General features: G+C 53.0%; 1 protein-coding gene across 1 annotated transcript; it reads right to left on the minus strand.

Annotated features, from left to right (window-relative positions):
- Positions 1-18,348: 18,348 nt before the first annotated feature.
- LOC308228537 (olfactory receptor 14A16-like) lies at positions 18,349-19,326 on the minus strand (the record flags this gene model as incomplete). Its single annotated transcript, XM_080631918.1, has 1 exon — positions 18,349-19,326. The coding sequence occupies one exon, from the start codon at positions 19,324-19,326 to the stop codon at positions 18,349-18,351; it is 978 nt and encodes a 325-aa protein (XP_080488044.1).
- Positions 19,327-21,190: the final 1,864 nt, after the last annotated feature.

Here is a 21,190-nt window from a genome sequence, read left to right on the forward strand (position 1 = left end):
TCAGAGCAAATTGTTCAAGGCTTGATTCAGTTTGAGTTGGAAATCCCCAAAGCCAGAGACTGCACAGCCTCTCTGGGTGACCTGATGCAGCACTTGCCTGAGCCTATGGGAAAAAGGTTTCCTTATGTCCTGGCTCAACCTCTCCTCTGCCACTATCCCCCATTGCCTTTTGTCCTCCCACCAGGCACCATGGTGAGGAGCCTGGTTCTGTATTCTCCATGTCCTCCTTGCCGGTACAGGCAGCCAGTCCCCAACAGCCTTCCCTTCCCAAGATCTCAGGTCCCCATCAGCCTTCCCTTCTCCGGGCTGGACAAGCCCAGCTCCCCCAGCCTCTCCCCACAGGCACCGTGCTCCAGTCCCTGCCTGTCCTCAGGGCCTGTTTTCAAACCCACTCCTGCTTTCCAATAGCGTTCTTGAATTGAGGATCTGAAACCTGGATGGAGTATTCCAGAGCATCCCTTCCCTTGTTCTCCTGCCGTGCTCCTGGTCATACAGCCCACCATGCTGCTGTCCTCCCTTGCTGCCAGGGCACACGCTGCCTCCTGTCCAGCTCCTGCCCACCCAGCCCTTTCCCATGGGCTGCTCCCAGCCAGGCAGCCCCAGCCTGGGCCATTGCAGGGGAGTCCCCTGCAGGGACCCCTGTGTCCCCTGCTCTCCTGCCCAGGACACCCTGAGAGCTCTGCAGCCCCCCCATGCCATCCCATCTCCTCACACCAGCACAACAGCCCCGGCCCTTGGGCTCCTCAAGAGCTCTTCCTGCTCCAGGCACAGAGCAGCCATCCCAGAGCTGGAGCAGCCAGAAAGCTGATTTCATTCCCCTTCATTCCTGCCATGGGAGCACATAGCACAGAGAGGAAGCTGCTGCAGGATCATTTCTTTTACTCAAATACAGTAAGAGACCCCATCGACACAACGTCTGTGGGTCAGACAACGTGGGCAGATACTGAAGTAGCAGGGGATGAAAACTGACATGGCTTTGAAGATAGCAACATCACAAGTGGAAAAAAGAAAACAACTGTAAAGCAGCCAAGACAGACTTGGCCTGTCATGACATACACTGGAAGCCCTTTCCAGGGTAAAGCAAGCAGTGTATGGCTGCTGAAACACATCCAGACACCAGCTTCCTCACAGCATCCTTGAGCTCCTGGTTCCTCAAGCTGCAGATGAGGGTGTTCACTGCTGGAGGCACAACCCTGCACTGCACTGACAGCACCAGATCAAGGGATGGAGAGGAGATGGAGGGGGACAAAGATGCCAGTGCTGACAAGCAGGGAGAGCACAGCTAAGTGAGCGAGGCACATGGAAAAGGCTTTGTGTTGTCCCTGCTCAGAGGGGATCCTCAGCACAGCTGTGAGAAGAGAAGGCTCCTTAAGGGGAGAATTTCAGGCAGCTCCCAGAGCCTAAAGGGGCTACAAGAAACCTGGAGAGAGGCTTTGGAACAGGGCCTGTAGGGACAGGACAAGGGGAATGGCTTTAACCTGCCAGAGGGGAGACTGAGATAAGCTCTTAGGCAGAAGCTCTTTCCTGTGAGGGTGGTGAGACAGTGGCACAGGGTGCCCAGAGAAGCTGTGGCTTTTAAGAAAAACTTTAAGTTTATTAAATACGTCCTCATTACTCTTAGTTGCGCAGGGCAACTAAGATGATGAAGGGAGTGGAGCATCTCCCTTATGAGGAAAGGCTGAGGGAGCTGGGTCTCTATAGTTTGGAGAAGGGGAGACTGAGGGGTGACCTTATTAGTGTATATAAATATATAAAGGGGGAGTGTCACGAGGATGGAGCCAGGCTCTTCTCGGTGGCAAACAATGATAGGACAAGGGGTAATGGGTACAAACTGGAACACAAGAGGTTCCACTTAAACTTGAGAAGAAACTTCTCCTCAGTGAGGGTGACAGAACACTGGAACAGGCTGCCCAGGGGGGTTGTGGAGTCTCCTTCTCTGGAGACATTCAAAACCCGCCTGGACACATTCCTGTGTAACCTCATCTAGGTGTTCCTGCTCTGGCAGGGGGATTGGACTAGATGATCTTTTGAGGTCCCTTCCAATCTCTAACATACTGTGATACTGTGATACTGTGATTTTAAGTGCTTGGCACAGATGGGCTGGCAGGACTGGGGCAGTGGGGAGATGCCCAAAATGCTCAAGCGCAGCATTAGTCAGTGATCCAAAAGTGCTGGTGGGCTTAACTAGACAAAATGTACCCTCCACAATACTCTCTACCTAAGGGTATGGGAACCCAGGTAGAGGCCGTCCTCAACCCCTTCGGTCAGGGGAAAGGGTGTGAGAAGGAGCAAACCGATACTGCATGTCCACAATTGGTAGATTATAGACACTGCCCCACACTGGGTGTTTTCTGGCAGTCCTGATGCAGGTGCAAAGGCAGTCCTGAACTATTTGGTGGCATCCAACAAAACAGCAGACTCACGATTCTCAGCTCTGGTGGAATCTCGCTTGTGAGATACAGTGACTGTGCTCGGGCAACCTCTGGGGGATAGAAGTCGGGGATGGGGAGGAGATGGAGGGGGGCCCAGATACTGCTGGGGTTTTGTCCTGGGTTAGCAGTAGCAGTCATTTTTCTCTTTCTTAGTAGCTGGTGCCGTGCTGTAGTTTTGACTTTCAGCCTGGGAACTGCGCTGATAACGCCCGTGTTTTTAGTTGCTGCTCAGTAATGTTCACTCTGACCAAGGACTTTCTGAGTCTCATGCACTGCCAGGGAAGAGGGGAAGCCGGGAGGAAGCAGACGTAGGACACCTGACCCAAACTAGCCAGGGAGGTATTCCATACCACAGCACGTCATGCACAGTCTATAACCTGGGGGCAGTTACCTGGAAGGGTGTGATCACTGCTGGGGTCAGACTCAGACTGGGTATTGGTCGGCATGTGGTGAGCAGTTGTATTCTCTCCCCTTCTTATTAGATATCATTATTATTATTGGTGGTAGCAGCAGTGGTTTGTGTTATACCTTAGTTACTGGACTGCTCTTATCTCAACCCATGGGAGTCACATTCTTTCGATTCTCATCCCCATCCCTCTGAGAGCGGGGGAAGGAAGGAGGGGAGTGAGCGAGCGGCTGCATGGTTCTGGGTTGCCGGCTGGGCTTAAACCACAACAGGTTTCAATATCCCAGTGCTCCCGGTCCCTGCCACAGGCGCTCCTACTCATCCCCCACACGACCTCCTTGGTCTTTTTGGGGGACACCCCAAATTAGGCACCCCCTAATATGGGGCTGCCCCCCAGCTCCCTGACACCCGGGGGAGTTGAGGCTGGAATGCCCCATGGAGCGTGGTTCGGCGGCAACAAGGAGTGTTTTGGTGCTGATGTCTTTTGGGGGGGGAGCAGCCTTTTGGGGCCCCTCCAGGACTTTGTGTCCCCTGGGCTCATTTGCGGTTGGAGGCCCCAGGGTGATGGGAGGGTGCAGGTCATTTTTGGGCTGCCCCAGGGCCCTCATTTGGGTTTCCTGCCAGCTCTTGTGTTGCTACAGGGAGATTTGGGGTACCCCAGAATTTAGGGGGGCACCACGATTGTTTTGGATGCTTCCAGGGCCCTCTGGGGGGCAGCGTGGTTTTGGGATACCCCTTTATTGGGGTGCCTGTTTGGGGGGATCCACTGCCTCTGGCCCCGTGAATTCACTACTGAAACCCAAAGCAAAGTTGGGGTCCCCCCAGGGGATTTGAGGTCCCAGAGCAACTTATGGGACCCCCAGGGGAGGTGCTGGGGGGACCCCAATTTTCAGGACACCCCATTTTAGCGGTTTTGTGCCACTGCGCTGAGCTGGGGGAGGGCTTTGGAGCTGCGGGCTTTGGGTTTGAGGAGACGTTGGGGGATCCCAGGGGGAATTTGGGGATTCAGAACTCCTTGAGGTGGCTTTTGGGGGACTTCTTCTCCCCTAAAAATGGGGGTCCATCAATCCCAGGGCAGCCGAATCTCATTGGATGCCCTAGGGAGCCCCATTGCCAGAAATGGGAGGCATTTGGGGGGTTGGAGGGATTTGGGGGTTCAAGGAACATTTGGGGGTTCGGGAGGATTCCCCATAACTCGCTGTAGGAAGCACATTATATTGGGGATCTCCCATGTGCCGAAAACAGGAGCTACCTGGGTCCCAGGGCACCCTGAGTCACTCTTGGGTGAGCAACGTTCCCCTAGGGTGAAGATGTGTTGAGGAGAAGAGTTTGGGGGTTCAGAGGGGATTTGGACATTCAGGGGGATCCCCTAAACTCCCTAGGGTGCTGCAGGGATTTGGGGAACATCCAGTGTCCCAAAACTAGGGGTTCCATTTGTCCCAGGGTACCCTGACTCTTCAGTGCCCCTGTTTGCCCATGACAGTAAAGGGGGGGGGATTTGGGGTTCAGAAAGAAACTGGAGGTTTTGGGGGATGTAGAAGCTCATGGGAATGTCCCCAATCACTGTGGGTGGCAGAGTAGTTTGGGGGACCAATGGAGCCCTCAAAGAGTAGCTACAGCCACCAGAGACCACCCCACAGATCATTGGGGAGGCAGCAACTGGAGATATGGGGGGATCCTGCCGGGTTTTGAGGGTGCAGATGGGGGATTTCCCCTTAATCTTTCCTGTGAGGATGCTGGCGATGAGCTCATCCCTCTGCCCGGGGCAGGGAATGCAACCAAGGGGGGGCTCCTGGGAGCTGGGGTGACCCTTGCACTCCCCCAGGCTCTGACAAGGGAGAAGTTCTCCTGCCCTGACACCTTCTCAGCACCTCTGACACCAGCAGCTCCTGCACACAGAAGGCTCCTGCTTCGCCCCCAGCACCTCTGCAGGCAGAGCTCAGCTCCAAGCACATGAACAAGCCCAGCGCCTCCTCCTCACCCAGCCCCTGCTCCTACAGCTGGGATGGCACCAGCACATCTCCTGACAGCTTCTCCTCCCTTTAGAGCACGCACCCACCATGTGTTTCAAGCCAACACTACAACAGGATTGCAAAGTCAAAGAACCCGTACCTGGATGCGCAGGGCAGGCACGGGAGATGCAGCCTCCCGAGGGAGGGCTCTCCTCTGCACTGGTTCCTGCAGGGCTCTGGCTCCTTCAATAGCCCACGCTCAGCGTGGGGGCCCCGTCACAATGGGCGTCTCCACAGCGACCACCACCGCTTTGTGATGGCAGCAGCATCGTGCCCATGGCACCGGGCACCCAGGAATGTTCCCGCAGTGGCCGCAGGGGGACCAGCCTCTGCCCTCTGCTGCCAGAGCCGCAGAGTCAGTCTCAGTAAAAGACAAACCTGAAGGCCCGCAGCAGCCACGCTGGGCTCCCCTGCACCCCGCACGCTCACAGCATCCTTCATCCCGCAACCCCACAAGAAAGGGATGGCTTCATGCCACCAAGTGCTTCCTTTTACTTCAATCCGCATGGAAAACAAACCAGATTCCTGCGTTCCCTACACTGTGTACTGTTAACAGTGAGCACAAATCCCACCGACTCAATACACGGTCCCACGGCCAGACACGACAGCGCAGATGGCCGGAGCCAGCCCCCACCCTGCCCAGCCCCAGACAAGACCCCCCCCGCGGAAAAGCAACCCTCAGCTGCAGACTGAGAATCTGCCCGTGGCAGGGAAACGGCAGCGACCACAACTATGGCCACAGGGAGCTGGGGAGCAGGAGCTGCTCTGCACCTCCGCCAGGCTGCTGACAGGAATGCTACAGAACCGGAACGGGCATGGAATGCACACGGAGGGAAGGACCCACATGGAAAACCTGGCAATCAGCAGCTGAAGGAGCAAGGTGCAGGTTGGAAACCCGCAGGAATTATAGAGAGAGAAATAACTCACCCACCAGGCAGAGCTCTTTAAAATGCAAGAACAAAGTCATGAAAAGAAGTGAAAAACCAAACCTGGAGCAACAACAACAGAAAAGGTAAAATCTTCTATCACTAAAATCGCAATGAAGAGCTGTACAGCAAACTTTGCTCCTGTAGAGCTGTTGTGGTTTAAAAGGGACAGAGCATAAAACTAGACAGGAGAGAGGATAATGCTAACCAGCAGTGATGCCCAATGCAATTGCTCAGTACCCACTGAGCAATACCCAGCCTGATCCAATCCCATCCCTTCAGGGTGACTCCCCCAGTTTCTATCCTGGGCAGGACGTGCTGTGGGATGGAATACCTCTTTGGCTAGTTTGGGTCAGAGGTCCTGTCTGCTTCCTCCCAGCTTCTTGTGCCCCTCCTCACTGCAGAGCATGAGAGACTGAAAAGTCCTTGATCAGGGTAAGTGCTACTGAGCAACAACTAAAGCATCAGTGTGTTACCAGCATTATTGCCAGAATAAAGCCAGAACACAGCACTGCATCAGCTACAGGAAAGAGAATTAAATCTGTCCCAGCCAAAACACCACCCAGGGGGCTGGGAGCTCAACCCTGATGTCAGCACGAGCCCTGCTGCCTGCCCAGGTGATGGGACCTCAGCCCTGAGGCCAGCACCAGCCCTGCGGCCTGCCCAGGCACCAAGACGGGAACCACCAGAGGAGCTGCTCTTGCCTCCTCCACCAGTATCTTGTGTTCCAAGGAGCAGTTGTTGTCTCCATGTGCCTCTGGTGAAGGGTTCTGTGGGGTTCTGTGGCCTCACACACCTGAACATGGGGTGTTCCAGAATCAGCCACCCCTGTGGTCCCATGTCTCCATGGTCATTGTGATGTCTGTGTCCACATGGTCCCCATGTGACCCACCATGTCCCTATGGTCCCTGTGTCCCCAGCATGCCCCTGTGCTCACTGTGTTGTAACCTTAATCTTAAACTAACAATAGTGTGTGTGCCTTTAGCATAGTCGAATAAGACAAAATGTTCTAACTTCCTAACGTGTAGAGAGAAAGGAATGTTTGGCTGATGGGGGAAGGAACATCATGGGACTGATAACAACTAAGGAGACAGTAAATAAGACCAAGGATGCCAGCCTTCAAGACAGCAGAATGGTGCCCAGCTTGGAGCGAGACTGGAACACAGCAGAAGCAAGGACATGCCAACTGCTAACTGGGCACTAGGACCTTGCGAGCGTGCGCAAGCACTGAGGTCATTCAGTAAACACAGTGAGGAAGACTATCGGTGCCCACCAAAGACCCCCACTCAGCAAGAAAGCGCATGCGTAACTAGGATGCAAATATTATAACTAGTTCCTGAAAAAGCTGTGAATATGCACGAGTATGCTAAATATAGAGCTGCTGTTGGCAAGTACGGGTGTGCTCACCTTTGTGAAACGATTCACGTGTGCTCCCAGCGCTGCAATAAAGAGTGCTGCTTTCTGAAACTCCAAATTGAGCCTTAGAGAGTTTCTCTGACCGACTTTGATGGTAACAATTTGGTGCCTGAACAGGGACACTCAGCCGTGTTTTCCACAGAGCCGGGGAGTCTCTGGGACCTTCACGCCAGCATCAGGGGAGTTTGCCTGAAAGGAACCCCAGCTCCCAGAACCAATCTCGGGACCTCGGTGAGACCCTGATTTAATTTCTTTAAAAAGGCATTCTTTTTGGTCCCTTTCCACATAAGGCACAGAGGGACGCCCTGCGCGGTGGGTAAGAGGCAGTTAAGTTTTGGTTGTCTGGACTTTGGTATTTAGTGGAGGTCAGGATCATGGGTACCACTGCCTCCAAAGGGGGGATCCTGAAAAGGTCCCCACTGGGTTGCATTTTACAACAATCTGGGTAGAGGTCAGGACCACTGTCTCCACAGGAGGGATTGAAGAAATCCCCATTGGGTTGCATTTCACAACACTGGAAACAGATGGGTGAACCCCAGGGTGGTTCGGTCACTGGGGAGACTTTGGAACAAACCGAGGGGTTTGGTTACTCGGGAGATCCTGGTAAAATCCTGTAATCAGTGGTGGATGTTATTCTTGAGACTAGAAGGAAAGTGGGATGAAGTAGCTTATGCAGAAATGTGTTTCACTTTGAGATATCATCTTGAACAGCAAAAGGATTGCAGTTTTAATTTTGCACTCCAGGACCTGTCTGTATTGTCCTTGGAGAAAGACAGTGAAATTTCCTTAAACCTTTAAGACAAGCTGTGTGTAATGATGGTCTGCTCATGATGAAGATTCCCTTTACCATTATAGATTTGGAGAGCTGGAAACAAGTGGCTGGTAATTACGCATCATGCTTTTCAGAGTGTTGACACAAATACGATTATTCGTAGGGCTCAGACTGCTGTGGATCAACAAATAACAGCAGGCACAGCGACAAGTAAAGTGAATCTTCACGTACCTACCCCCAATCCTAACTGGGACCCTAATCGGGACAGGCAAGCTTTGAAACAATATCGGAGGTGGATTTTATTTGGCGTTAGGAATGTGGTCCCCAAGACAGTGAGCTGATCTAAGCTATATGAAATAAAGCAAGATGTAAATGAACCACCTTCTGGATTCGTGGGAAGATTAAAAGAGGTGATGCATAAATATACTACTATTGATCCTGAATCGGAGGAAGGAAGGAAAGAGTTAAGCCATTTAACAAAAAGTCAATCCACTTAAGACACAAGGAAAAAGGTACAAAAGCTTCAGGGGGAGGACCAATGTGATTTGGTAAAAATACTGGATGTGGCCTTGGAGACCTATCACAATCGGACCACTATTGCTCTGGTGCAAGCTCTCTGAAATGGTCCAAATGGTTCAATAGTACTGGGGAGGGCTTTCAGTCCCTGATTATTAGTAGAGATATTATTAATAGAATTCATACAATTATTAATATAAGACAACATTCTGTTTCATGGGTTAGAGTGTGTCAGGTTTCACTTGGAATTTGTTAATGTACATCTGGGGGCATAAGATAAGCTCCAGAATAAAACTGGAATCTTTAGGGGAAAAAAGTAGAGAAAAGTTGCTGCCTGTAGCTATCCCACAAGAAACCAGGAAAGGGGGGAGTGGCCCAGGAGGAGAGGAAACAAGGATTACATGGAAAGGGTTGTGAACAGACTCCACAGGTTGTACTCAAAGGGAAAATGCCCTCAGAATCAAAAGAAACACCGGAGATTAAATGGAACGTCAGGACAGGAAGAGAGAATGATTCTTTTAAATGAAGATTGAGGAGGAGCAGGGGAAGATTCAAATCCCTCCCCAGCAGAGCCCCTGGCTACAGTTAGGTTGGGGAATGGGAAGGTAAAATTCCTTCTAGAAACAGAAGCTACTTATTCTGTTATAAATACTTGTAAAGGGCAATCAAGCAAACAAACCACTGCAGGCATTGGTGCCACAGGTGGACAGGAACCCGGCCTTCCTTTACATTTGAGAAACTGGCAAACAGAGGTTGAGCCATCAAGTTCTTTCAATGTCTGAGTGCCCCATGCTGGTATTGGTAGAGATATACTGAGTAAATTCCATGCATCAATTAGGGTTAAAGGAAGAAAATTCAGGTCCATGTTCCTAATGAAAAAAAAAGCTATGGAGGCCTGAGTTTTTATGTTACAGAAAGCAGGCACTGAGCCGGATATCCCCGAGGAAGTGGGTATATCCACAAGTATGGGCTGCAGGAGCTTCGGGACCATCACGAGATGCAGAAGAAGTAACTATTCCTCTGAAACCAAATATCACACCGCTAAGACAGAAACAGGATCTTATAAAACTGGAAGCAAGGAAAGGACTAGAGACTCTAATAGAAAAAATTATCAAATACTTTGGGACAAAAATGGACCGTATTTGTACTTCACATGCTAACAACCATTCTGGAACAGAAAAGCAGTCACTGGCTTTCCCCAAGCAGGCTGTGCTTCTATGACAAGAGGAGGTAGACTTAAAGCAACTAACCTTTTGAGCCAGCACAACAGGTTTTGACAACAGATCCAGAAGCAGGAGAGCTGACTCACAACTGTTTACAGACCATAACATAACAGAGCTAAACCAAATATAATAGAGGCTAAAGCCCTGCATTCCTCCTCCCCCACCACATGAGCACAGAAAGCTGAGCTGATGGTGCTACTGAGACTTCTGAAAGTGTCAGAAAGTCAAAATTTGCTTTTAAGGCACATCAGTTTGATAACACTGCAGAGAATATTGGTAATCACGTTGCTGACAAAGCAGCCGAAGAAGCTGTGGGTGGGGAGCTTTCATTACTATTTCCTCATCAGTATCAGAGCTTGGATAATGAAGTTCCAAGTTATCAAACAGAGGATGGGAAATTACCTATTCTTAGGAGCCAAGAAGCACGATGGAGGATGGTGGGTTACACACATGCCTCCTGCACACAGAAGGCTCCTGCTTTGTACCCAAGATGTGTTTCATGCTAACACTAAAAGAGGATGGCAAAGTCAAAGAACCCGTACCTGGATGCGCAGGGCAGGCACGGGAGATGCAGCCTCCCGAGGGAGGGCTCTCCTCTGCACTGGTTCCTGCAGGGCTCTGGCTCCTTCAATAGCCCACGCTCAGCGTGGGGGCCCCGTCACAATGGGCGTCTCCACAGCGACCACCACGGCTTTGTGATGGCGGCAGCATCGTGCCCATGGCACTGGGCACCCAGGGGTGCTGCGGGAGTGGCCACAAGGGGACAAGCCTCTGCCCAGCCGGCTTGGAGAGGTCCGAGCACAGCATATAGCATATAGCAAGGCACAGCATATCATAGAACAGCAGAGCAGAGCATAGCTATGGAGATCCTACTGCCCTGATAGCTCATTATCTGCAAGTGAACTCACCCCCATCCCACAGTACTGATCATCTGGGCCCAGGTTCTAGGGAGACGCTGGCTCACGCAGTCGCCTGTGTCCCATCTCCCTTGTCAAACTGCCACCACAATCCGCAAGTGGCCCGTGCCCACTGCGCCCAGAGGCTGGGATGCAAAGCAGAGAATTACAAGGGTGTCCCAGACACATGGGGAAACCCAAATGTGGTTTTACACAGGGATCTCACAATATTCAAATGGTCACGTACCACACACTTGGACTGAGCACTAGCACCCTCACTACCAATTACTAGTCCTAGGCAAACTCTGCCAGGCGCTCATGCTACTTCTGCTGCAGTCCTGCTCTTGTCTATGGAGGCAGATGTCCCTGGAGCCAGTCCTGCAAGAGATACTGATTAATGGTGTGCGGGACAGTGGGAGGGTTTCAAAGACATGCTGGAGGGGCTGGGATTCTGCCATTATTTCTGCTGTGCTGCAATACCCCTTCTCCTTCACAGACAGCTCTAAGATACCCTAAAGAAAAGTCCTAGTTCTGGGGCTGGGCTGAAGCTCCCAAGAAAAATCCACTACCTCATCACATTAGAGTGTACATATAAATATATAGAGACACATGTATATATAAAAGACCTGTTAATACATGAGAGACTGGTTGATCTAGTAGTTAGAGGGAAGAGAATTTTCATCACATGCCTTGTGGGTCCCACCAACCAGCGTCCCAAACGCCAGTGACAGGGTGACGAGAGGCAGCCAAGATGCCATCCCAGGGGGATCAGTCTCCTGAGAGGGGGGAGGAAAGAACAACCCAAAAGTGAAAGAGCCTGAAGCAAGCACTGATGTTCCCTCCCTCAGGTGGCAGATACACTGCCTGCCTGCAGTGTCATTGCTCTGCTGAGAGACAGAGTTAAGGCTAAAAATCAACTTTTCTTAGAATCACAGAATCATTTAATTTGAAAAGACCCTTGAGAACATCGAGTCCAACCATTAACCTGTCCCTAACAAGTCCACACGCTGACCATGACAACATCCCTGTGCGATACCCTCTCTGGATGGTCACCAACAGCAACTGGAATCAAGTCAAATTTTACAGCCTACCATAATTTCAGTCATTTCTATTCTATCCTGTTTGTTGTTAAACATTCTGCTCTACATTAGAGCATGGAAATCAGCTGGACAAGTTACGTTACTGCAGAAACCCCCTCACATAGATCATGGGACTTAAACACATTTAACAATCTCTTAATAACTGAGTAAACCAAAGAAACATTTCCCTCAATTTACAAGTGGAATTCAGCACTACTCTGTTCGGAGGCACAGAGACAAGGGGTGACCTCACCACTCTGTGAGAAGGATGGATTGAGGGAGACCTTTGTTGCTTGTTCTCCTAGAACACAGGGGAGGAGGGAATGAAATATTACCTTTAATAACAAAAATACATTCCAATTACTATGGAAAATATGGAGCAAGATGCTAAAGCCCAACAGGTTTTACCAGGAAGAACAACAATTAACTAAAAATTCCCTCCTGTGCTGTTTCCTTTCCCAGCCCATGGATACTTTCCTCAATAACTGACAAGTGCACGTGACACAGTAAGAGATCTGTGTGTCTACTGCACATGCAGGTGAACAGTTCCTTTTGGTGTTAGATCTGTAGAGTCAGATTTATCTCCAAAGCAACTCAACCATGTACCAAGGAAACAGGCAGGTAATTTTCAGCTGTATCTTGAACACTGCCAGAGATGGGGAAGCCACAGCTTCGCTGGGCACCCTGTGCCAGTGTCCCACCACCCTCACAGGGAACAACTTCCAAGATCTCACCTCAATCTCCCCTCTCTGTCAGGTTAAAGCGCTTCCCCCTTGTCCCATCCCCACAGGCCCTTCTTCTCCCCACAAGAAATGAGGGCAGATCCCAGGATTTAAGGCAGCCGCAGCGCTCCGCTGCCGGCTCAGCCAGCACAACTCACACACTGAGTCCAAAGCAGCCACTCTGGGGAAGTCACTTGAGGTGTTCTTGGCAACTCCTAAAGCACCCCAAGATCGCCATCGCCACCCACCTCGTTCCACGCTCCTGTGTCCACAGGTGTCATCGACTCCGAGACACCAAGACAAGAACCACCAGAGGAGCTGCTCTTGCCTCCTCCACTGGTAGCTTGTGTTCCCTGGGGCAGCTGTGGTCTCCCAGTACCTACACTGAAGGGTTCCGTGGGGTTCTGTGGCCTCGCAGACCTGAACACGGGGAGTTGCAGAATCAGCCACGACTGTGGTCCTCAGTCACTATGGTCATTATGACTGCATGAGCTCTGGTTTGGTCCATGGGGTGCTCTGGAGGTGCTGCAGGCATTCTCTGGGATTTTCTAGGGGTATCCCCAGCATGCTCTGGGAGCGCACAGAGACACAGGGGCTTGGAGCAAGCTGCTCTAGTGGAAGCTGTCCCTGCCCATGGCAAGGGTTGGAGCTGGATGAGCTTTAAGGTCCCTTCCAACCCAACGCAGTCTGGGATTCCATGATTCTCTGCTGTGCCAATGTCGGTCCCTCTCCACTTGTCGTAGGTGGCCGTGATGCCCTGTTCCATTGCCCAGGTTGAGCTGTGACCCCTCGCATGCTCCACCTCTGGATCAAGGGCACTGAGGAAGAGCAGCCCGTGAGGGATGTCCCCGAGCCGGCTGGGCAGAGGCTGGTCCCCTAAAGTGACTCCCGCAGCACCCCTGGGTGCCCGGTGCCATGGGCACGATGCTGCTGCCATCACAAAGCCGTGGTGGTCGCTGCGGAGACGCCCATTGTGACGGGGCCCCCACGCTGAGCGTGGGCTATTGAAGGAGCCAGAGCCCTGCAGGAACCAGTGCAGAGGAGAGCCCTCCCTCGGGAGGCTGCATCTCCCGTGCCTGCCCTGCGCATCCAGGTACGGGTTCTTTGACTTTGCAATCCTGTTGTAGTGTTGGCTTGAAACACATGGTGGGTGCGTGCTCTAAAGGGAGGAGAAGCTGTCAGGAGATGTGCTGGTGCCATCCCAGCTGTAGGAGCAGTGGCTGGGTGAGGAGGAGGCGCTGGGCTTGTTCCTGTGCTTGGAGCTGAGCTCTGCCTGCAGAGGTGCTGGGGGCGAAGCAGGAGCCTTCTGTGTGCAGGAGCTGCTGGTGTCAGAGGTGCTGAGAAGGTGTCAGGGCAGGAGCAGCCCCTGGGCAGTGCAGCTGCTGGTGCTGTCCCTGGGAGCTCAGCACAAGGGGAACTGCCTGGCTCCGGCAAGGCCCGCGCAAGGCCCCCGGGCATTGCGGAAGGCGGCAGGGCCCTGGCAGGTTCCAGTGATCCCTGTGCCAGGCACTGCAGAAGTCACAGAAATTCCTAAAATGAGAAGTAAGAAAATAAACACTTTCACGTAACTTTTATCAGTTGCTCTTTGCAATCTTCCTGCGCTCGGAAACCTCCAATGTGCTGTGCAATCTATAAGGATTGAAAAAACCCAAAGGATTTAACGAGCCCCATGGTGTATTTGGGCTGAGTCCATGAACCTCAGGTGCTGAGAGGAGACTGAGGAAACCTCTCAAGAAGTCCAAGTCAGAAACAAAGCCCCAAGGCCCTTCAGCATTAATGGGCCCCACTGAGGGCTGTTACTGACAAAGCCTCCCCAGGGACTCCTTAAAGCAAGTAACTGCAGGCTGTGACTACTGGCAGACAAAGGCAAAATGCAGGTGTCTGATGGTGAGAAAACCCTTGGTTTGTTTGATGAAGCAGAAAGGCCAAGCCCTGACCACAGCCCTTGGAGAAGTAGAGCCTGAAATCCTGAGAATGAAAGTTCTCCTCAAAGGCTTTGATGAAAGAGGCAACTGCCATAGCCCAGGGCACAGAGACCTTTTGCTCTTTGGGGCCTTTCAGCCTTGCCAGAATCCTCACTCATCTCTGCTGCAGGCTGTCCTGCACTGGCCCATGCCTGCACCTCTTTCCCTTCAGGCTCTTGACACCCATCTTGCTTTCCCACCTGGCTCTCACCTGGCATTTCTGTACCTTCAGTCACATCTCTGCACCCATCGCTGTCTGCTCCTTGAAACACAAAGCCATGGGCTGAGCCAGACTCCCTCTGGGTGACCTCTTGCACCACAACTCCACAATTTGAGAGACATTTCTCTTTCCTAACTTTGAGTCTGAACCTTCCAAGCTGCACTTTGCAGAGGTTTCCTTCTCTTCCTGCTAGCAAGAAAACCTCCATCATCTCTGAAGCCACATTTCAAGTAGTTGTAGGCTGCTACTATAGTGTCAATTCAGCAGGTGGAGTGAATATCCCTCAGCAAGGCCATCTAAAGGAGGCTTCTAGAGGAATGGGTGATGCCATCAGGATAGAGAACTAAGCACCATGGGAGAGCAGTGGGAAAAGGGAATGGTCTGGATTGAGAACTTCCTGGCAAGAGCCAGAAGGAAAGGTGGTGTCCTTGGGTGCAAGGTACCCCATGCTGTGGGGACAGGGCACCCCATCTGGGACAGCTTCCTGCCTGTAGCACCCTCTCTGCTGTGCACACCCCTCTCTCTGCCCACACTCACAGGTGTCTCACAGAAGCTTTGCACTTCCCCTGCAGCAGTGACCCCTCACTGCAGGAGGTTCCTGCATTCTGCAGGCTCAGGGATGGATCCTGCATTCCAGGCAAGTTTGGGCAGTGCAGGAGATGGAGACAGGAAGGTCGGCTCATGGGGCATGAGGAGCAGTGTTCAGGCACCCCCAGCAGTGGGCATTCCCCATGTGCCACGCTGAGGCATGTTCCCATGAGGGAAACTTCTCAGACAGCCTCTGGTTTGTCCAGGCTCTGCAGCCACACTCCAGGAACACCTCCTCCTCCTCCACCTACAGACATCAACTGCTCTCCATTGCTGGGCTCCGTCCTGCTTGTAAGGATTGGTTAAAGCCCTGAACCATCACCTTGCTTCTTGCTGACTTCCCTCCACCCTCCCTCACCTCCCTGCACACTGCTCATTGCCACCAGTAACTCCCTGAAGAGTTAAGGAGCTCTCCAGGCTTTCCTCAGGGGGTGACCATGTTTCTCCATTGACCATTGATGGATCCATGGAGTGCCAGGTGTGAGGTTCCTGCAGAGGCAGAGCTGCCCCTGGGCAGAGCCCTGCTGCCGGGAGGGGTGTGCAGGGCAGAGCTGAGCACACAGCCCATGGGATGGGCTCTGGGAGCACTGAGAGGGAGCAGAGCTGGGCCCAGAGCAGCAGCTCCTGGCAGGGACAGCTCCAGGCAGCAGAGACATGGGCAGGGAGTGGGGGGAAAGTGCAGCCCAGGCCTGGGGAGGGTGCGTTCAGGCAGCTCTCTTGGTGCCTGGCACTGGAGGTGGCTGCTGGCCATGCTCTGCTGGGCACAGTCCTTTGCTTCTCCCCATGAGAGCTCCGTGATCTGCCCTTTGAAACCGTGCTGCCCTGCTCTCAGCACAGGACAGGTGTTTGTGGGGGTTCTTCAGATCAATTTGTGTGTGAAGGCATCTTACAGACACTGCAAGTGAAAGCAGAGGGCAAATGGGAAAGGACTGATGGACACTGCAGCTCCCCTGGCTCTGCACTAATCTGCAAAAAGCTGAGACCTTCTCCCTGTTTCAATACTCTTCATGTTTTCAGTCATACACAGAAAGGTTTATAACACACCCCCAAAAAAAGAAAACTCATCAGTGTTAAACCAGTAAATAAATAACACAGTCAAAGTGACTCTAAGGCCATGCTGAGCCTCTCTTGTGCAGACCAGACTCACCTGAGTCATGAGTACATGCAGAGAACTTTACGATCAAGTTGGATTTCATCTGACATCCCTTGTGAACATCAGAGCTGGACAAAGCACTGCTTCACACATAAGATGACTCCAAACCAACCTGGCCTTGAACACTGCCGGGAATGGGGCAGCCACAGATCCTCTGGGCACCCTGTGCCAGTGTCCCACCACCCTCAAATAGAAAAAATTCCTCCAAATGCCCAAGCTAAATCTCTCTTTTTTCAGCTTAAATCCATTCCCCCTCCTCCTGTCACTGCAGACCCTTCTAAAAAGCCCCTCTCCAGATTTCTCGTAGGCCCTGTTTAGCTATGGGCAGATCCTAAGATGTCTCCCTGGAACTTTCTCTTCTCCAGACTGAACACCCCCATCTCTCTCAGCCTGTCTTCATGGGAGACGTGCTCCAGCCCTTAGAGCACAGCAGTTAATGCCTGGACTCGATGTTCTCAAGGGTCTTTTCAAATGAAAGGATTCTGGGATTTCCTCTGACATCCCTTGTGAACGTCAGAGCTGGGCAAAGCACAGCTTCAGAGCAAACCTGACTGCCATCCAACCTGGCCTTGAACACGGCCAGCCATGGGGCAGCCACAGCTTCTCTGGGCTCCCTCTGTGAGCACCTCAGCACCCTCACAGGGAAAAACTTCCTCCAAATGTCCAAGCTAAATCTGCCTTTTTTCAGCTAAAGCCATTCCCCCTTGTCCTGTCACTGCACACCCTTGTAGAAAGCCCCTCTCCAGATTTCTTGTAGGCCCTGACTAAGTTTGGGCAGATTGCTAAGATGTCTCCCTGGAGCCTTCTCTTCTCCAGGCTCGGCACCCTCAGCTCTCTCAGCTGTCACGATTGGAGATGTGCTCCAGCCCTTGGAGCATCTTTCAGACCCTTCATAAGCCCATTATTGTAAGATCATAAGAGATCAGAGGTTGGAAGGGACCCCAGGAGGTCTCAAGTCCAACCTGTCAGGAACAGGGTCAGGGAAAGTGGTTCAAGGCTTGATTCAGTCTGAGTTGGAAATCCCCAAAGCCAGAGACTGCACAGCCTCTCTGGGTGACCTGATGCAACACTTGCCTGAGCCTATGGGAACAAGATTTCCTTATGTCCTGGCTGAACGTCTCCTCTGTCACTATCCCCCATTGCCTTTTGTCCTCCCACCAGGCACCATGGTGAGGATCCTGGCTCTGTATTCTCCATGTCCTCCTTGCCGGTACAGGCAGCCAGTCCCCAACAGCCTTCCCTTCCCAAGATCTCAGGTCCCCATCAGCCTTCCCTTCTCTGGGATGGACAAGCCCAGCTCCCCCAGCCTCTCCCCACAGGCACCGTGCTCCAGTCCCTGCCTGTCCTCAGGGCCCGTTTTTAAACCCACTCCTGCTTGCCAATAGCGTTCCTGAACTGGGGATCTGAAACCTGGATGGAGTATTCCAGAGCATCCCTTCCCTTGTTCTCCTGCCGTGCTCCTGGTCATACAGCCCGCCATGCTGCTGTCCTCCCTTGCTGCCAGGGCACACGCTGCCTCCTGTCCAGCTCCTGCCCACCCAGCCCTTTCCCATGGGCTGCTCCCAGCCAGGCAGCCCCAGCCTGGGCCATTGCAGGGGAGTCCCCTGCAGGCACCCCTGTGTCCCCTGCTCTCCTGCCCAGGACACCCTGAGAGCTCTGCAGCCCCCCCATGCCATCCCATCTCCCCACACCAGCACAACAGCCCCGGCCCTTGGGCTCCTCAAGAGCTCTTCCTGCTCCAGGCACAGAGCAGCCATCCCAGAGCTGGAGCAGCCAGAAAGCTGATTTCATTCCCCTTCATTCCTGCCATGGGAGGAAATAGCACAGAGAAGAAGTTGCTGCAGGATCATTTATTTCCCTTAAATACAATGAGAGACCTTCACTGACACGAAGTCTGTGGGTCACACAACACGGGCGGCTACTTAAGCAGGAGGAGATGAAAATTGACATTTCTATGAACACAACATCATCAAAAATTGAAACAGGAAAACAACTGTAAAGCAGCCAAGACAGACTTGGCCTGTCATGACCTACAATGGAAGCCATTTGGAGAGGACAGCAGGCAGCGTATGGCTGCTGAAACACATCCAGTCAGCAGCTTCCTCACAGCATCCTTGAGCTCCTGGTTCCTCAGGCTGTAGATGAGGGGGTTCACTGCTGGAGGCACCACCGAGTACAGCACTGACAGCACCAGATCCAGGGATGGAGAGGAGATGGAGGGGGGCTTCAAATAGGTAAAGGTACCAGTGCTGACAAAGAGGGAGACCACAGCCAGGTGAGGGAGGCACGTGGAAAAGGCTTTGTGGCGTCCCTGCTCAGAGGGGATCCTCAGCACGGCCCTGAAGATCTGCACATAGGACCCCACAATGAACACAAAACAGCCAAGTGCCAAACAGAAACTTAGCACAAGAAGCCCAACTTCCCTGAGGTAGGAATGTGAGCAGGAGAGCTTGAGGATCTGGGGGATTTCACAGAAGAACTGCTCCACAGCATTGCCTCGGCAGAGGGGCAGTGAAAATGTATTGGCTGTGTGCAGCAGAGCATAGAGAAACCCAGCGCCCCAGGCAGCTGCTGCCATGTGGACACAAGCTCTGCTGCCCAGGAGGCTCCCGTAGTGCAGGGGCTTGCAGATGGCCACGTAGCGGTCGTAGGACATGAGAGTGAGGAGGAAATACTCTGCTGACATGAAAAAGAGAAAGAAAAAGATCTGTGCAGCACAACCTGTGTAGGAGATGGCCCTGGAGTCCCACAGGGAATTGGCCATGGATTTGGGGACAGTGGTGGAGATGCAGGCCAGGTCCAGCAGGGAGAGGTTGAGGAGGAAGAAGTACATGGGGGTGTGGAGGTGCTGGTCGCAGGCTGTGCTGGTGATGATGAGGCCGTTGCCCAGGAGCGCAGCCAGGAAGATGCCCAGGAAGAGCCAGAAGTGCCAGAGCTGCAGCTCCCGCCTGGCTGCGAATGGCAGGAGGAGGAAGTGGGTGATGGAGCTGCCGTTGGACATCTGCTGCCTCTGGGCATGGGGCACTGTCACAGGAGGAAAAGGCAGTGACAGGTTAGGACAGGAGGGATGTCAGATACAGAAGTTCAATTTACACACTCACAACTGTGAACACTTTCAGGCTACAGAAGAGAGGCTCAGTGTGAGTTGGTTGTGATTGTCTGTGAGGTTGGTTGGTTTCTTTGTTTTCCCGGTGTCACAGCTGACAAGTGACATTTTAGGGATAAATTTGTTAAGAAGTATTTTGAAGGCAACTGTGCAGAGTCTGAGCATGGGACAGTCAAAAGGGCACAACTGTCTGTGGGTTCGTGCCTACCCAAATTGCTGCAGAGTCCATCAGTCTGGTTCTCAGCTGCCCTGCACTTTCCAGAGGGACAGTCAGCTCCTTGCCCAGCAGAGCATGGCCAGCAGCCACCTCCAGTGCCAGGCACCAAGAGAGCTGCCTGAACGCACCCTCCCCAGGCCTGGGCTGCACTTTCCCCCCACTCCCTGCCCATGTCTCTGCTGCCTGGAGCTGTCCCTGCCAGGAGCTGCTGCTCTGGGCCCAGCTCTGCTCCCTCTCAGTGCTCCCAGAGCCCATCCCATGGGCTGTGTGCTCAGCTCTGCCCTGCACACCCCTCCCGGCAGCAGGGCTCTGCCCAGGGGCAGCTCTGCCTCTGCAGGGGCTCAGCAGCAGCTCACACAAGTCCTGACAAGACTCTCGGTGCCTTCTCCAAAGCAGAGAAGGAAATTCCCAGCTCCCACTGCCCAACCTGCCCACCAAGAGTGGAAAACATCAGAGCTCAGGATCCTTCCCTATCAGGCAATCGCTGCCTCAGTGTCTTTCAGAAGGACCCTCCTCAAACGTGCTCAGAGAGATGTGGAGCTGTGAGCAGCCCTGACCCACACAGCACCCTCTCCAGTGCACAAGAACACTTCTACTGCCCTGCCAGGGGTTGTTGCTTACCTCCAGCGCCTCTCCCCCAGCGCCGTGGGGAGCTCCCGGGCAGGCTGAGTGCTGACCCTGGCAGGCAGCAGAGTCCCTGCCCCTGCACACAGCCCCTGGGCTGCAGGCACCCTGCTCGCAAGGACAGCGCTGGGCACCCCTGCCTGCACACCCACATTCACAGCCTGCAGCCAGCCCCGGGACAAGGGACCTGCCTTGTCCTGTCCCTCGCATGGTGCAGAGGGAAGCCCTGCTCTGCAGCACATCCTGCTCCTTATCTGCACAGAGAAACCAAGAGAGTCCTCCTGACAGATCCCATGGACTGTCCCAGGCAGCAGCTTGAGGAGATCCCTCCAGGAACTGCAGCTGCATTGCCCTGCACCCAGAGCCTTACCATGCACAGGGCTGGGAAGGTTTCTCCTGCAGGGAGCTCTCAGCATCCTCCACTGCCAAGTGCCTTTAAGCTCTCTGAGGCTCGCAGGTCTCCCCTTGGTCCCAGCTCATCAGGAGAGGCCCAGCCCAAGGTGGTTCTGCCTCTGTCCCTCTGGGCTCCCTCCAGGGCTCCCTGGAGCTCTAGAGGAACCCCATGGTTAACAGCCTGAAGCAAGCACTGCTGTTCCCTCCCTCAGCTGGCAGACACACTGCCTGCCTGCAGTGTCATTGCTCTGCTGAGAGATGGAGTTTGGTGTAAACAAAGTTTCTCACAATTACAGAATCATTTAGATTCAAAAAGACCCTCAACATCAACTCTTAACTCTCTTAACCAAACACTGTCATGTCCACCACTGACCCATGTCAACAAGTGCCACATCTCCATGTCTTTTAAAGGCCTCCAGGAATGGTGACACAACCACTTCTGTGGGCAGCCTGTTTCTTGTCCCATCATTAGGACAGACAGACAAAGACAGGCTGGGATCTCCTTTACCCTTGCTGATGGAGTGG

Source organism: Psittacula echo, assembly GCF_963264785.1.
Source record: "Psittacula echo genome assembly, chromosome: 19".
Lineage (NCBI taxonomy): Eukaryota > Metazoa > Chordata > Aves > Psittaciformes > Psittacidae > Psittacula > Psittacula echo.